The 18650-nt window shown below is 35.3% G+C and overlaps 1 protein-coding gene across 2 annotated transcripts in view; it reads right to left on the bottom strand.

The window, feature by feature from the left end:
- PRSS12 (serine protease 12) overlaps positions 1–18650 on the bottom strand; it is a 74157-nt gene that overhangs the window by 10508 nt on the left and 44999 nt on the right. Inside the window, exons 9-11 of one of the 2 annotated variants that reach the window (XM_032858799.1) lie at positions 9590–9795; positions 6170–6248; positions 5330–5452 (exon numbers count right to left, since the gene is read on the bottom strand). In XM_032858799.1, coding sequence (XP_032714690.1) covers positions 5330–5452; positions 6170–6248; positions 9590–9795 — 408 coding nt within the window. The remainder of the gene's footprint in view (positions 1–5329; positions 5453–6169; positions 6249–9589; positions 9796–18650) is intronic. The other variant, XM_032858809.1, reaches the window with a different exon arrangement.

Raw genomic sequence — 18650 nt, 5'->3', positions numbered from 1 at the left:
TTATTCAAAAAAAAACCTTATTTCAAAAAAAGTGTTCAAGAACACTGGCCTATATCATCACTGTAAGAATTTAACATCAAGGAAGGCCTGATGAACAAGAAACCATTATAGAACATATGCAGAAGTCCAGTAGTTAAAGCAGTTGAGCTATCAATAGAAAAAGGAAGTGAGAGCTAACTTCTAAACATGAAATTTAGGTCCCCCACTAGTAGACCTTAAATTAGACTCCCAAGGGACATCTGGGTGCTCAGCTGGTTAAGCATCCAACTCCTGGTTTCAGTTCAGGTCATGATCTTGCAGTCGTGGGATCAAGCCCCACATCGGGCTCTGCATTCAGCATGGAGTCTGCTTCAGAGTCTCTCTTTCTCTCTCTTTCTCTCTCCCCCTCCCACACTCTATCTCTCATAAATAAATAAATAAATAAATAAATAAATAAATATTTTTAAAAATAAAAAGTGAATAAATCAGACGCCCAAGAAATCTAAAAGGAAGATAACCTCTCGGAACCTGAAGATCCTGCTTCTACAGGGCAGTTTCCCTGCAATTCCAAAGATAATTGATTTTTGCAAATTTCAGCATTTCTGATGATTAAAGGAGGGCTGTTTTAATCCAAAGTCCTTGAACCCAGAAAAAAACAAAAATTGGGAGCTTATTTGCAATCACTAGTAAGTGTCCTTAGTTTTTTAATATATTCACTGTAATAAAGATGTAAGCTGTAGCCTCCTTAGGCACTGCAAAACAGAAAGTCTATGAAATCTGGTAAAGGTTACAGACCAAGTCAGATGGATATAAAACACATTTGCAAAACAATTCTCCCCCTACACATAGTAAGAGAGTCTTGCATTATATCTACAGCACCTCAAAATGCTGTGTATCATCATCTGCTCCTCTGCTTTTTAATTAACTGTCTTTATCTTATACTGAGCAGATAAAGGGAAGAAATTCAGAAATCACATATGGAAGGAATTATCTGTTGATCTAGGTTTAAGATACCACAATCCTCTAAAGCATCCAACATTCTTAAATAGATCCACTATCTGGCAACTGAGCCCCCACTTTCATCATGCAACAACCATTTAGGAGTATCTCCTCTATGCCAAGTAATACACTAGACACTCAGTTTATAAACAGAAGTGAGATGATTACTGACTTTAAGCAAGAATCTAGAAGGAGCATGCCAGGGGAGGAATAATGACATGTAAACAAACAAACTCAAACATGTACCAGAAAGAAAAGAAAAAGACCATCCAGGGAACCCAAAAGTCAGATAAAAGTTTTCAACCTCAAGCACAATTTTTGGGTAATTTCCCTACTTTAAAACTTTAAGCCTTAAACCCTGAAGTCCATAACTTAAAAGAGACCTGAAAGACAAGGTATCTTAATCAAGAGGAGGATAATGTAAACTGAACCTCTGTAGTTATTTTGTCCAAACTCTAAGCCCTAAGACAGGTTTCTCCAGGTTCTCTATAATTTCCTACCTTCTTTTATTCCAGTAGTCAGTGTGTTAAAATCATCCTGAATTTCCTACTTTTGATAATAATAATCTTTGATTCCCTTTCTTGAAACTCAACATACTAATAGGCATTATTTGTTTTGAATTTTACAGTTTTTAACTTTTCAGATGCTTAGCAGATCATTTCCTCCTTCATTATTGCCTTCATTTTACAGGTGGGAAAACTGAGGCTCCAACAGGCTAAATAATTTCCACAAATTAAAGCTAAAATTGGAGAACTGTGACCTTGGTCTCAATGGCCAGATCCAAGTCTTTTGTTACACAGTACCAAGTTCTACTGATTTCTGTCACAGTGGATCTACTTTCTCTCCCTCCTTTTCTACCTTCTGTCTCTATTATAATAGCCTTGTAATCAGTCTCCACCTAGTTCAAGCCACAATGAGTCTTAATCACTTGGTAATATAGACCAATTCGAGTCACTCCAGAAGCGTGTATGCAGAGATTTTTCATATAATTTGAAGCTCATTCACAGACCCCTGGATTAGTAATTCTGCTTTAACTCCTCAGATTTATCCTGTATATCTCCAAATGACTCATCTCTTAAAACTCTCTGATCTCATTTCGAGCCTCAAAAAACTAGTGATTTTCTACCACCTCATGAATGAAACAAAATTCACTATCCTGGCATTCCAGGCCTTTTCTGATTCTCTACTGTAAGTCCACTACCAAAGCTCCAGATCACTATCTTAACTAATAACCGCCACTGTTCAAATATGTCCCAGGTTTTTTCACCACCATGTTCTCAACATGAGACATTATCCACCTTCAGCCTCTACCAATACATGAATCCAACCTCTGTGCTTGAACACACTTCATAAAAGAACTTACTCTTCCTCCCACATACGGCCCATTCCATCTTTGGTCCTAGTCTTAAAGAAATAAAAAATAAACAACTCTTCATGTTAAAAAGAAAATTATCGGGGCACCTGGGTGGCTCAGTGAATTAAAGCCTCTTCCTTCAGCTCAGGTCATGATCCCAGGGTCCTGGGATCGAGCCCTGCATCGGGCTCTCTGCTCAGCAGGGAGCCTGCTTCCTCTCTCTCTGCCTGCCTCTCTGCCTACTTGTGATCTCTGTCTGTCAAATAAATAAATAAAATCTTTAAAAAAAAAAAAAAAGAAAATTATCTTTTCTCCCATTAACATCTATGGTACCTGAATCAACAGGTAACAAATCTAATCCAATTTCACACAAATTCCCGTCTTTTTGCCTTCCCTGGTATACCACATCATTTTTTTTTCATGATGTGGCACCTAGAACTGAACACAGTTCTCTCTGTTTGATAGTGACAGTGCTTTTGTCTCTGCCAATAGCTTGAGTACAATAAGAATAGCAAGACTCATCAATGCTGTTCTGTCAGTGCTGCCCACTACTTATTAACTCTGGGCAACTTCATTACATCACTGACTTATATGAAGTTTGCAGGACTCTAAAACTCATGAGGTCTTCTTCACTTGTGCAACATATAAACCAAGTTTCCTGGAACTAAAGTCAGCATTCTACTTCCTCTCTATTCCACAATGCTTGTTAGAATCAGCATATCAAGATCTTTTGCTATCATGGATCTTATCTCCAACGTGTGTCCATCTCAATCTTCTGACATCCAAAAATATAATTAATTTACCATCTTTTTGGTGTCTTTGTCAGTTTAGTGATTAATATATTTAATATCTTTTTCAGTTTAATGATTAATATGTTGAATAGGACATGGATAAGTATCCTGTCAACTCCAATATATTCTTCCTCATCATCATTATTCAAAAATCCAGATCATATTCTATTTTGGCCACCAGGCAAGTGCGTCTTAACCATTAGTGTTCATAAGAATCATCAGAGATGCTTGATAAAAATGCCAATTCCTGAGGCTCAGCTCCAAAGATTCAGTAGATCTGGAGTAGAGGCCCAGGAATCTGGATTTTTAACAAGCTGAATGTATCTAATATTGTGATAGAAAGATCACACTTTAAAAATGGCCCCCTGGGGAAACTGGGGCTCAGTCAGTTAAATGGTTAAGTGTCTAACTCTGTTTCAGTTCAGGTCATGATCAGGGTCATGGAATTGAGCCCCACCTCAGACTCTGCATTTGGCATACAACATAGTGGTGCTAAATCATTGCATAAAGAATATAATGTTCAATAAAAAGTGCTGGTAAACTATCCATGAAAGTATAGTTAGGTTCCTTTCCCATACCATATATACAAAAATAAACTGTAAACAGATTAAAAACCTAAACATGACAGGCAAACATAAATTTTCTTAAAGAAAAACTAAGATAATATCTTCATCAAGTAGGGCTAGGAAAGGATTTTTTTATAAAATATAAAAACTTTTATCAAACTTAAAAAACTGACACACCTAAACATGTTAAAATTAAAATATCTTTATAAGAAAAAGATTTTAGAGAAGTGACAGGACATACCCCTGATTGAGAAAAGGTATTTGTAATATATAACAACAAAGACTATGTACACAGAACAAATTTTTTACATCAATTACAAAAAAAATCCAACAGAAAAATAAGTAAAGGATATAAACAAAGAAGTCATGAAAGAGGAAGACACTAATCGAGGAAATGGAATTAAAAAGAAATCCAAAATTTTAATAGTGGCAAAAAGTAAGACTGTTGATAGTATAAAGTTGAGTTGGGGATCTGAGTACAGAGGGACTTACACATTGCCAAGATATAAATGGATACAATTACTTTAGAAAGGAAATTAGTAATGCCAAGTGAAATTGAAATGTACCCATACTCTAGCAAAATGCTCCCACATATATGTACCCAATGAGACATAGAATGGATATCTACTACCACACAGTTTTTTCATAATAAGAGAATGGAAACCACCTAACTACCCATTAGTATGGGAATAAATAAGCTGTGATGTAGTCTTCCAATAGGAGTTAAGATTCACATGGTGGTTAAAGTGAACAAAATCTATATGGATAAATTACAAATATACAGTGAAGCCTTATGAAATCACATATGGAAAAATATAAAACAAATTTTTGCTTGTAAGAATTTCTCAATGACATGTTACACATTTTATGTAAGACTTTTTATTATGACCATTTTCAAATACATAATATAGTGAGACTCCTATACGTATCACCTTGCCTCATTAATTATCAATATTTTACCAAAGATTGGTATGCATTTAGACATAACAAAATTCATGCTGAGGAAATGGCCATGAGCCAGGCCAACCAAAAAGCACAGGACAAGAAGAAAGGAGAGCCAGGTACTATTGCAGGCATTGCTACCAAGAGCAGCGTGATTCTGGCACATTAATTTTCTCTGAGTGGCCTCCCCTCTGAACTGGGAAGACTTGAGATTGGACTGATAAAATAGGACATGAGAAAATAATCAGGATGCAACCTTTCTAGAAGGTACAAATGAAGAAATCTAAAAGGCACAAAACACAAAGAAGACCCAAAAGATCAAAAACAATAAAATTTGCACTCCCTATTCTTAGTGTCTTGTAACTAGATAATCTGAGGTCTCTTCTAGGTCTGCTGGGTTATGATGTCACCCTCAGATATGTTCTCGAGAAAAGCACTAACATAGCCACCTCCCCCCACCCCCGAAAACACATCGTCTTTGTTCCCTATAGCTTGCTTTAGTACCCCAGTAGCTTTTGGAAGGATCTCTTTGCTCCTCTGTTACTTCCCCCCACTTCCACAGTGCTGTTGGCATAGATAAGGAAGACTAGTAGCCTGGCTCTGTCACCCCAAGTTTCCAGTATGCAATAGAGAAAGAAGGAATCAGAAGAAAGGCAATTAAGAGCCTAACTGAGTCGTCTGGAAAGGTAGACACATACCTCTTGAAGCAGTGCGCCGCTGTAAGGACCCAGCAGCTACTTAGGAGCGTGGCCCCACAAAGAAGCCTGCCATCTCCGTGGGATGACTTTAGCCGGAGGGATACTTGCCAAGGCCAACCACCCCTAAGAAGAAGGTAAGTCACTTAACTCCACATAAGGTAGAAAAGGCAGAGAAAATCATCCATTAAAACAATGACTCAGAAAGCTTGCAGGTTGGAGAAAAGCAGTACAAAAGGGACCCTCGGATATAAAAATCCCTTCCTACTTTGAAAAATCATGCCCCTAGAACTCTGAGCAGTCCACACTGAAGATTTGCTTGTGGGTATTTGTATGCATCCCACCTATCTCTGACAGTCATAGAATCAAGTTGAGTCTTCTTTATACTTCATTGTTTGAAGTGTATTTTCTCTCCCCACTACCTCACTCACCTAGGCAGCCTAAAGAAGTATTTAATAAGTGAAGTACTGGTTTTCCATGAGTAAATGCAACAAATAAAATTATATTAAAAGAGTCAAGTCTAAAACAAATATATTCTAAATTAAATGAATTTTGTAGTTATGTGTTTTTTTCAGACCTCCTGTTAAATCAGTTTCTACCACATAACTTTTCAGCAACATATCTATTTTATAAATCAGAGGGTAGCGATCTAACAACATGACCTATATAAAGTAAATGTAGGTCAAAAAATGTGAAATTATTAGTGTAATCTGTATTTAATTTACCCAATATTAAATAAATAAAATAAATCCCTTACATAACACTAAAAAAACCCCAATTGGTAACACTGTGTAGAGATAATCATATATAGATAATTCTGTAATATGGAAAAGAACATTTTACCTTAAAGAATTTTTCCCACCAATGATCCGCTTCTGCCGATGGTGCAGTAATCTCAAGCCACACACAGATGAGAGGGATTCTGAAGCAGACAGAAGTTATTAATCAGATTATCATATTGCTGATAGTGGGATAAAGACACAAGTGATACATTACCTGCTGCTTCCTTCTCTATTTTTATTTTATTTTATTTATTTATTTGACAGACAGAGATCACAAGTAGGCAGAGAGGCAGGCACAGAGAGAGGAGGAAGCAGGCTCCCCGCTGAGCAGATAGCCCGATGCGGGGCTCAATCCCAGGACCCTGGGATCATGACCTGAGCCAAAGGCAGAGGCCCTAACCCACTGAGCCAACCAGGCGTCCCTCCTTCTCTATTTTAAAATGTCTTCTCTCCTCAAATTATAGGATACTGTTTCTTATAATAAAAATTCTTCTCACTTAAAAAATCTTCTCACTTAACCAAGAATTCCCAAGCAGATCAGGAACTTGAGGAAGTTTCCCATATTCAGTGTGGACTCTGCCCAGTACATCATCCTACAGGTGCCTACATCTCCTCCTCTGCTGATTTCAGAAATCATTTGGGAGTGTAGGAAGGGTAAAGCAAGAGAACAGCAAAGGCAATACTGGTCTAAACTACTTGCTCTTCATACACAACACTGCCAAGCCATGTCTACAAAAATGTAACTTAAAGGAGCAAAGCACATTCGTGGAATGGGATTCTGATCTAAATTCACATTTACATTTAATCATATAGCAAATTAACTTATGGAAAGTTTTACTAAACAGTCTAAGTGAAATTTGAGGGAATATAGTCAAACTTCCCAACATAACAGACTCGATCAAGAGCATAAAAAAGAGTTAAGAATTAAAATGTATGAAAAAGTGGTATACAAAAGAAAGTAAATAAAGTATGACTATTTCAAAAATAATTTTAGGAAGGAGGAGAATCTCTATAGTATTTTGTTTCCTTGGTTAAGTATATGTTTTAAAATATCGATAGATAGTTTTTCTATCTGTGTAAGAAGAAAAGGCTGAGAATTGCACCATGACCATGAAAATCTAATCAACATGGGGTGCCTGGGTGGCTCAGTGGGTTAAAACCTCTGCCTTCGGCTCAGGTCATGATCCCAGGGTCCTGGGATCCAGCCCCGCATCGGGCTCTCTGCCCAGCAGGGAGCCTGCTTCCTTTCCTCTCTCTCTGCCTGCCTCTCTGCCTACTTGTGATCTCTCTCTGTCAAATAAATAAATAAAATCTTTAAAAAAAAAATCTAATCAACACTAATATTCTCCCAAAATAATCAGGTAAAAGGGAGCTCAGTAGGGAATCAGCACTAGTTATTTCTTCAGAGAGAAAGAGGTTCAATAACATGTACCAAAATCATTAATTCGCCAAATGATCTCAGAGGCATGCTGTCAATCTTTAATTCTCATCTCTTTAGGCTATGAGTCCTCTAGATGACACAGCAAATTATAAGAGATGAGAAAAACATAAGTTTCAAATAATGGTCCAAGTCAAGTCAATGCATAGAACACCAAAATAAAAGAATGATGTAATTAATACTGAGCAAGCAAAACTGAAAGTTTACATCATCCTGGGGCAAGGCACCCGATTACAAAAACGTAAAATCTATTTAAAGCCATAAAATCCACAGTTACCAAAAAAACACAAAAACAAAAACAAAAAAAATTAGAAAGCAAAATGAAGTTCATTTATAAAAGGATCCCATCAGATGACCAATAACCAATGGCCTGAGTGTGAATTCCCTTATGGAAGTCACTAGGGAGGTGCCTGGGTGGCTCAGTTTGTTAAGTGGGGGTCTCTTGACTTTGGCTCATGTCATGACCACAGTCATGAGATAGAGCCCCCACACTGGGCTCTGCCTAGTGCCAAGTCTGCTTGACCCTCTCCTTCCCCCCTACTTGTGCTCTCTCTCTACAATATATTAATAAAATCTTAAAAAAAAAAAAAAAAGAAAGAAAGAAAAAGAAAAACAAGAAGTCACTAGGTCTTGAACCTCAATACAAAATCAATAGGTTAATAAGCCAGATTCTGTAATCCAGCTGGTCTAAAATGAAATCTTGTTATTTGATGTATGGTGGTATTGAACCATGAAAAGGTATCAAAATAAGTGTTGCTACAACTCTAGGAATTTACGAAAACAAATGTATAAGTAATGAAATACATATGGTATTTCATACTTTAAAGTAGGTTTATATAGGAATATGGTAGAAACATTTACAATTCTTAAGTTTTTATGTTTTCTACTGCTTCAGAAATTTGATATAATCCAAAGAATTAGTTATATTCCATTTTTAACTGTAGTTTAAATTATTGAAAGGAATTTAACACATTATGTTAAAATTAATATTTATATATGTATACTATTTAGTAATATTAAATATATGTGATTTGGTAAGCTGAGAAGCTCCTCAGACAGTGAAGAATCATATTAACAGCATCCAGTTTATTTTTGCATTGTCTTTAGCAATTAAAAGATGTTAGAAAATGAGAATGCTCAAATACAGGTACCTAATTTTCAGAAAGTCCAATCCATCAAAACTATGAACTTTCAACATACATGAAGAGGTGATTTTTCTTTTCATAAAATGTAACCATAGTTTTCTACAAAATAGCTACTTTTTTATTCATTTAAACCAGTTGTTGTTTCATAAAAGTTACTCTCAGCTTTAAAGGACCTTTTTATTTAAGTACAAAACATCTATTACTGTACTATACTATAAGACTATTTCTCATTTTCCTTAATGTTTCTAAATTTCAGAAACTAAACTCTACAAAAGATAATATTCTTTTTGCAATTACTTTTAAATTTATCCTGGTTGTTTAAAATATCAGTAAGAGTAAAAGAAGTTCCTTTCTGTGATTCATCTTTATATTTTCCTTTTTTGGGAGCGCCTGAGTGGCACAGTCAGTTAAGTCTCTGACTTAACCCTTGAACGGTTCATGTCTAATCTCAGGGTGGTTAGGATCAAGTCCCACACTGGTCTCCACACTGAGCATGGAGCCTGCTTGAGATTCTCTCTCTCCCTCTGCCTCTTCTCCCCTCCCCTCTCTCCCTCCTCTAAGAAAATAATAATAATAGAAAAATTCATTTCTTTCTATGTCAATTCTAAATCTTCAAGGATACCAACAAGTTTGACTGTTTTATTACATCCAGAGAAAGAATGGGACAGAAGTGGGAGAATGTCAAAAGGGCATGATGTCAAATCCTATAAATTGACTCCCACCCCTGAACTCTGCTCCCCATGTAAGCCTCATCAGTCAAGTTTGTCAGGAACCACCGCCTCTAAATACGAACACAAAGTAGGTATAGTCTTATGGAAGGAGTTTGTTATCAAAATACTGTTTATACTAATGAAGTGAAAAGTACTCTGACTTGTATTAGACCCAGAAAATGACTTACCTTTATTACTGTTACCTGTTGCCTTCTTGCTAAAATAATCACAAATGACTCCTGCATCTTCACTGTGGCGGCAGTTATGTCTTCCAATATCTTGCTTGATACAGTCAGCCAGGGACCTCTCGTTTCCTGTGCACTTCACATTGTCCACGTGGATGGGTCCGTTTCCTTCTCCAAAATAAGCCATGGTTCTTGCTTTGGCAGGGCCCCTGGGAACAGAGCATTCTTGAGGATGTGGAGGACGAGATGATCGTACATTTGAATACACCACAACATACAGTCTAATTCAATTAACTCTTAAATATTAAAATTAGCATCTATGTGTGCTAAAAAATATTTACTTCATGACTCTGTCCAAAAAAAGCTTAAAAGAGGTAATAACTAAACCTTATCTGTTTTCCTACCCCAGAGCTTCCTTATTGCATCAGTTAGTTGCCTCTAATTTAGCTTCTGCTGAGAAAGTCACATTTAATAGCATGTCAGAAATTCATGATAGTCTTAAACTCTAGTTTAAGCAAGAAAAAAAATCATCTCAAAATTTTCTTTTATAGAGCATAACACTCTTTTAAAGTTGGTTAAAACTGCCAAGAAAAATATGAGGTCAAATAATAGCCTAGGGAGCTAAAAATTTTAAAGTCCTCTTTAGAAATAAAAAGGTCTAATTTTTTTTTAAAGTCTAATTTTTAACAGAGAAAGACAAAACCAGGAATCACAAATAGAAGTAAGAGTTATTTTGGTATGTCACTTTTTTGTTGTTGTTTGTTTTTAATTGCACAGTACTTTTTTAAAATATCCAAATACTAGGGCTTTATTCATGAAATATTTCAAACTAACACCATATTCAAAATTCAATTCTTGATAAACTAATGGCAAAATTAGGAAAGGCAAAGTTTTAAATTCTGAATCATAAGGAAATTATCTTTACAACCTCAACTTAGGGAAAGACTTATTAAACAAGACATAGGTGATATACTTTAAAGGACTAATAAATTCAATAAAAATTAGGAATGCTATTTTACTAAAAACCACCCTAAGGAAAAGTAAAAGATAAATTAAAAGGTTGATGCATATAGTTGTAATACGTACTTACAAATATATTTGTTGGTGAATACACCCAATAGAGGGGACTATCATACCAAAAAAAAAAAAAAAAGAATTCTCAAAATTCATTAATTTTTTTTTAGAACTAACAACCCAAGAGAAAAATGGGCAAAAGACAGGTTTTAAATCCAAAGAAACTGATTCATTAAAAATGACTATTTGGACCATATTTCTCTCATCAAAATATATTCTACTTAAAGTTATTATACTTTCCTTATACTTTGCAGGATCTCTAGCAAAGTCATTTATTGATACAGTTTCTCTGAGAAATTCATTTGAATTACCTCCTTCAGCAATGAAACCTGAACTCACATGCTTGTGGTTGGCAGCACAGTTACTTCAGAAACTGGTACAGCTAACTAGTTAACTGCTACTCTGACAAAAAGTGCAAATAAAAATAAGATTTAACCCATTATAAACTTTTAGTCATAGAAGACCCCTATACCCGAACAGATGACTCTAACAGTACTCTTAAAGTAAATCTTTTATAATATGAAACGTATTTATTAATTACAGAAGTAATAAATGCTCATTGTATCAAATTTACAAAATAAAAGTATAAAAAATCCCAACAACACGCTGCTAGCATTTGGCATATTCCCTTCCTGTACATACTTATGGGGAAAATACTAACCATAATTTTTACTGGTTAAAAAGATTTATTGAACACTTCAGTGCATCTCAAACTTCAGAGTACTTAAAAGGCCACTTGGATTGATTCTGAGTGAGTGTATCACCAATGGGACTTAGCAATCTATTTTTTTTTTAATAAGCCCTACATGATTCCTATTCAGGAAGCTCTGCATCAGACTTTAACCTAGAGGCTCCTGGGTGGCTCAGTCTGGTAACTCTTGATTTCAGCTCAGGTCATGATCTCAGGGTCCTGAGATTGAGCCCCGCCTGAGGCTCTACACTCAGCATGGAGTCTGCTTGAGATTCTCTCTCCCTCTGCCTCTGCACAAGCCCCCACTGCCCCACATGTGCACACTCCTATGCTCTCTCTCACACTCAAAATAAATAAAATCTCCTTAGAAGAAAAACCTTAACATAGAAAAATTAAAGTTTTTTCCCTACTGCTGCACATTTACTTTTAAAATTCAAGACTTTTGGGCGCCTGGGTGGCTCAGTGGGTTAAGCCGCTGCCTTCGGCTCAGGTCATGATCTCGGGGTCCTGGGATCGAGTCCCGCATCAGGCTCTCTGCTTGGCAGGGAGCCTGCTTCCCTCTCTCTCTCTCTCTGCCTGCCTCTCCATCTACTTGTGATCTCTGTCAAATAAATAAATAAAATCTTTAAAAAAATAAAAAAATAAAAAATAAATAAAAATAAAATTCAAGACTTTTTACAATTATAGATATATACTTAAATGTAAGTGTTGGTGGATAGCTTAGATTTCTTCCCAAAATTAGAATTTTTGTTCAACAGGTATAAAGATTTTTAAGGTTCTGGATATATATTGCTGAATACAGGGCAAGTCTTTGGAAAGGAAGTTATTCATTTGAAATACATACAATTAAAATGTGATTATTTAAAGAACAGTTTTTTTCTGTTTTATTTTGTGTATCATAGTTCTGTCTGGAATTTATTTCTGTTTAATGTTAGTAAGGGATCTAGCTTAATTTTTGTCTCTAAGTTCACTGTCCTAATAACTTTTCCTACTGATTTGAAAGGCTTTTTAATTTAATCATTTATCACAATTACATGTACAGAAGCCATTTCTTGGTCTTTACAGTTCAGTAATCCCCAACCTTGGCAACACATTTAGATTACCTTTAGAAGTCTTTAAAATAATAGCAAAACCTGAACCCACCTAATGTCAATTAAAGTAGAATCCACAGGAATAGGGCTGGGCATGGATTTTTTTTTTTTTTAACTCTCAGCGTTATTTTAATTGTACAACCAAGGTTGCTAACCACTGGTGCAGTTAGTGTCGTTGATTTCTTGCCTGTTCCTGTACCTATACCACATGGATATGATTTCAGATGAACCTGGAAATCAAGTCTCTCTCCCCACCACCACCCCACCAAATACATCAAGAAAAATAAAAGATTTTTATGAAAACAGCATTTAATAGTTACATTAATTTCTATTTTGTCTTTCCATTGTGGTGTATCACTTATTAGCTCTTCTACCTCCAGTAAAGATTTTCTTTTTTTCACATAGGTCTCAATTCTTGTGATTATTCCTAGTCATTTCTTTGTTTGTTTTTGTTTGTTTGTTTTTGTACCATCTAAATGACATTGTTTTCTTTTTATTTTTTACCTCACTTATAGGAGCTATTACATTTTTAAAATATTTGTATTTACATTATTACATTAATAAACACTAGTTCTAGTGCCTTTCCCATTGATTCTCTAGTGTTATTTAGGTGGAATAGCATATTACTCATGTAACAATTCTGACTTTTTTTCCAATACTGATACCTCAATGCTTAGTAAAGACCTTCAGATAGTACTGAGTCAATGCAGTAATAGCAGGCACCCTTGTTTTGTTCCTCTTTGATGACTGTGATATAAAGTCAAGGTAGTTTTATTTTATTCTAAGCTTCCTAATAGATATAATGAAGGAATGATGATTCTTAAAATATAACATTTCACCATTACTAACCAATCACATTTATTTTCATTTTTAGATGACACACTGGAATACATTAATTGAATGCCTCACTTGGAACTATTCTTTTATTCTTAAAATAGACTCCCATTTGTTTAAATTTATTTAAGTACACCATTGGATTAAATTTGCTAACATTTTATTTAAATTTTTGTATGTAGGCTCATGAGACTGGGTGTAGTTTTCTCTGTGTGTGTGTGTGTGTGTACTTAGACTGTCCAGTCTTGAAATCAATTTATATTATCCTCCTTAAATGAATGAAAAGAATTTCATATTTCATATTTTTCTCACTCTGCAACAATATATAACTTGGGACTTATCTGAACTGAAGATTAGTCAAAACTCTTTGAGCAAAAAATGATCATTAATTTGGGTTTTCTATCAATTTTCATAATTATATATTTGTTGAAAATGTGGTTTCCCAGATAATTTCATCCCAGTCCATTTCATCTAGATTTCCAAGTTTATTAGCTAAAAGTAATTCACAGTACTCTTTCACAATTTTTTTAACCTTCTATATATCTGTTCTCATATTCCTCTTCTTCCCTCCAATGTTTACTTGTATTCTCTCTCCTTTTTCTGAGTCAGAATTGCCACAAGTTGCTTATTTTAGTAATCATTTTTTTAAAAGATTTTATTTATTTGAGAAAGAGAGCATGAGTAAGGGGTGAGGCAGAGGGAGAGTGAGAAGCAGACTCCCCACTGAGCAGGGACCCTGACGTGGGACCCTATCCCAGGATCCTGAGATCATGACCTGAGCCCAAGGTAGAAGCCTAACTGACTGAGCCACCCAGGCACCCCTTTAGTAATCATTTATTTTTAAAGATTTTATTTATTTATTTGACAGACAGAGATCACAAGTAGGCAGAGAGGGGAGGACGCAGGCTCCCTGCTGAGTAGAGAGCCTGATGCCAGGACCCTGGGATCATGACCTGAGCTGAAGGCAGAGGTTTTAACCCACTGAGCCACCCAAGGTGCCCCATTTTTTAAAAAAATAGTAATAACTGCAGATGATGTGGGTGTGTAATGTAATGCAATTTGAAATTCAAATAGGCATAATTCAAAGAAAATAAAAAATTAATAGCATTCTGAAGTTAAAATCCTAGGTGATTCCCATGAGTTTGGAAAGTGAGGATTAGTGGAGGTAAAAGTAAATAATAGTATGCCAAATGTCTTGATATTTTTCAGCAAGGGAAACTTACAGTTAATTATTTTTGAAATTGGTAAGAAAATATGCCAGCGTGTTTCTTAAAAATTTTAAAACAACTTCTAGTAAAACAATAAGAATGCTGGATGAACAACCACTAGAGAAAGAATGACAATAGAAAATTGGGTTGCTTGCAAATCAAAAAACATAAGATTACACAAAGAACAGACAAAAAAGCATGATAAATACCATAGAAGCAGATGACAGGTAGAAGTAAACATATAGAAAACAAAATTAGACTAATTAAATAAAACAAAGGATGATCTCCTAGAAATTTATCAATCTACACACTAAAAGAATGTACCATTTTAGATACATCAACAGAAGAAATTAGGGAACATTTAAACTAATAAAAGTACATGATTAAATAAAGACATTCTCAACAATATAGTGAAGTCTAAAAAAATTTCCTGTGACTTTTTTTAACAGTTAAGGACTGTGTCATCTTTAGAAAAAGGGGGAAAGATTTCCCACTGAGCTATAGGCATGCAGTAATTCCCAGCAGACAACAGACTCCATCCAATACTTTAGTCAGTCTTTAAACTGAGTGTTAAGTGCTCCTGGAAGTAGAAGATGACTTTCCCAGGGATATATGGGCTTTAAGGGAATCGATATTCAGATTCTCGAATTACATCGGTATTCTCTCCTAAAACTGGTCTTGCTGAAATCAAAATCAACTTTTGTTTCAAAATTTTCCTTCTCCTCCTACACAAAAGAAAAACGTATTTTTCCACTCATCCCAAATCCTACCACGGGGCATTGCTCCAAGATTTAAAAGCCTCTCAAGTGGACAAAAGAACAGTTCTAAATATATGATAGCAATAAAGCCTCCTTTAACCAAGCACCATAAACCCAACGCATCAATCTAAGTTAGAAATGGGAGCTTTAGTCAGCTTTTATTTCCTATGTTTAGTAATTACTTCTCAAACTTCTTTTTTTGTTGTCTTTAATCAATTGTATACTAGAAATCATAAAATCCAGAGAGGAACATGTCAGAAGGATTTAATTTCTCTCTTGCTTTCTCCATGTGTGTCCACACACATACACACACACACACACACAATTGCCGTATACATACACACAACATATGTATATATATACTCATATACACTTTTTTTTTAAGCATAATAACATTAGGTTTCTGTGGAGAAGGAATACTTTAAATATAATTTCAAGGAGAAAAAGGAACTATGTAAAATTTCTGAAGGTCAAGGAAGAGTTTGTTCCTATATTTTTTAAATAGATGACAGAGAGCGTCGAGTCACTATGATACTGATACTCCATTGGATTATAATTAAGAGTGATATAACAGTTCTATTTTTAAGTGTCATATACAAATATGCCAGAAATTAAATCTTTTGCATCAATTTAATTATAAGACAAAAACTAGATATCTAGTTTCAATTTAATTATAAAACAAAAACTAGATACCTAGTTTTAATTTTAGGTCTCTACTAACTCGGGTAGGGACATGCTATTTTGCAGATTCTTTCAAGGGATGCTACAATAAATACACAGTTCAAGAACAATGTCATCTTGAAAACATATGCTAATGGATTCAAACAAAGTTCAAATAGAATAGAATTTTCACTACAGTTATTTAGTCTACCTTAACAAGTGTAACTGATATCAACACACTCTCTCTCAACCCTCTAAAAATAATATGACTTTTTCAGATATTATGTAACATGTAAAACATAATTAAATAATGCCTTTTACTTTCTGTTTAAGCATATCTACATTAGTTATCATTCATGTTTCCTGGTGTTTATTCATTTTTGTTTCTCCCATTGTGGAAATGCTTTCGAATGCTATTTTGATTCTCAGTACTTCCAAGGAGGAAGCGTCACGTATGATATAGCTGTCTGGGGGACAGAGCTCTGGAACTCCTATTAATAAGACCCAACCAAACCTTTGGACAGCTTAGATGTTTTCTGGATTGATTATTACAAACAAATGCCTTATTAAAGATTTGTACCAATTCAAAGCAGACCTCGAGGAAAAAAATCTACTCTAGTCACATACTTGTTTACATTTATATATATGTTCTAACATGAAATCCATTTCCCCTAGTGGGAAATTATAAAAACATTTAAGTATGTTTAGACTGAACAAATATCCAAATGATTCTCATGTAAATATTTTTAGACAGTAAATTACAGATTGTGCACTAGAAGATGATTATCCAATTTGTTATAATAACATTAAATTACTGATTTACTAAGAGAATTTATTTTATTTTTTAAGATTTTATTTATTTATTTGTCAGATAGAGAAAGCACAAGCAGAGGGAGAAGCAGGCTCCCCATTGAGCAAGGAGCCCAATGCAGGACTCGATCCCAGGAACCTGGGATCATGACCCAGGCGTCCCAAGAGACTTTATTTTAAAGAAACAATTGTGGGGCATCTGGGTGGGTCAGTTGGTTAAGCATCTGCCTTTGGCTCAGGTCATGATCCCAGAATCCTGGGGTCGAGCCCCGAATCAGGCTCTGCTCTCTACTCAGGGTAGAATCTGCTTCTCCCTCTCCCCCTCCCTCCACTCATGCGCGCTCTCTCTCAGTCTCTCCCCCTGCCCTCCTGCTCTCTCTGAGATAAATAAATAAGATGTTTGTTTTTTTTAAAGAAACAGTTACAAAGTAAGATCTTCCAATGCTTTTCTCGATAATTCTTACAGAAATATTATTGAAAATTGCTATAGGGGTGCCTGGGTGATTCAGTTGGTTAAGCCTCTGCTTTCAGCTCAGGACATGGTCCCAGGGTCTGGGATCAAGCCCCACATCAGGCTCTCTGCTCAGCGGGGAGCCTGCTTCCCTGTTGTCTCTCTCTGCCTGCTTCTCTGCCTACTTGTGATCTCTCTGTCAAATAAGTAAATAAAATCTTTTCAAAAAAAGAAAATTACTACAAATTTGTTCATTTAATCTATATTCTTTCTTACCTAAATTCACTATTTCAGTTAAATATAAAATGGACTGATGATAAGTAAAAAGCAATGAAAAATGTAGAAAAAAGCCAAAGTGAAAATCCATTGATGGATATGCTTATGAACATTTTCTCTTTAAACTTTACCTAGAACACACAATTCAACAATCAAACTTGATCTTTACCTTCATATTTCCAAAAATAATACTAGGTTTCCTGGATTATTCTAATAAAAATATAAAAGCATGGCAAAGTAACCAGTCTCAAACAGCAATATATTTTAATGGCTGATTTTGGATAAATTCACTGTGAATTAAATGTTAAGAAAAATAATACTTTTTTCAAATAAAGAAACAAGTGTTAGAAATGTAGTGAGCCAAGGAAACTTATATTATTGATGAAATTCACCTAGACATCTAGACAACCAGTTTGAAAACTGAAAATCTGTGTCACAAATAATGGACCCATTTACCATAAGATAATTGGAATTGCAACCAAGTCCAAAACTGAGCAGCAGTAAATTGAAGTAGGGTCTGGGTAACCAAAAGCAAACTTTGAATTAAAAAATTAGAAAAAGCATTTGAATTCTTATTAAATCAAGAAATACTACTTTTTTAAGATTTTATTTTTTGAGAGAGACCGAGAGCACATGCACATGTTGTGGGGGAGGGGCAGAGGAGGAGGGCAGAGTGGGAGGGAGAGGGACAAGCAGACTCCACCAGAACATGGAGCCCAAGGAGGCTTGATCTTACAATTCTGAGACCAGGACCTAAGCCAAAATCAAGAGCCGGACACTTAACCAACTGGACCACCCAGGCATCGCAAATTAGAAATACTTGTAAAAATAAAATGTATTCTGCATAGGAATAACCAACTAAATTTATCAATATTTAAGATATACATAGGTGTATAATTAAAGATATATTTTAAAATCCAAACCAGGGGCACCTGGGTGGCTCAGTGGGTTAAGCTTCTGCCTTCAGCTCAGGTCATGATCTCAGGGTGCTGGGATCGAGCCCCACATCAGGCTCTCTGCTCAGTGGGGAGCCTGCTTCCCCCTCTCTCTCTGCCTGCTTGTGATCTCTCTCTGTATCAAATAAATAAATAAAATCTTTAAAAAAATAAAATAATAAAATAAAATCCAAACCAACATTAGTAATCCATTATGAGCTCATCAATTTATGCATATTTGTTTAAATTTCATAACCTCTAAACTGTAACATGTTG

Source organism: Lontra canadensis, unplaced genomic scaffold, assembly GCF_010015895.1.
Source record: "Lontra canadensis isolate GAN:19392208 unplaced genomic scaffold, GSC_riverotter_1.0 scaffold1, whole genome shotgun sequence".
NCBI classification, from domain to species: domain Eukaryota; kingdom Metazoa; phylum Chordata; class Mammalia; order Carnivora; family Mustelidae; genus Lontra; species Lontra canadensis.
Note: the sequence above shows the minus strand (reverse complement) of the source record. Positions and strands in the feature narration are given on the sequence as shown.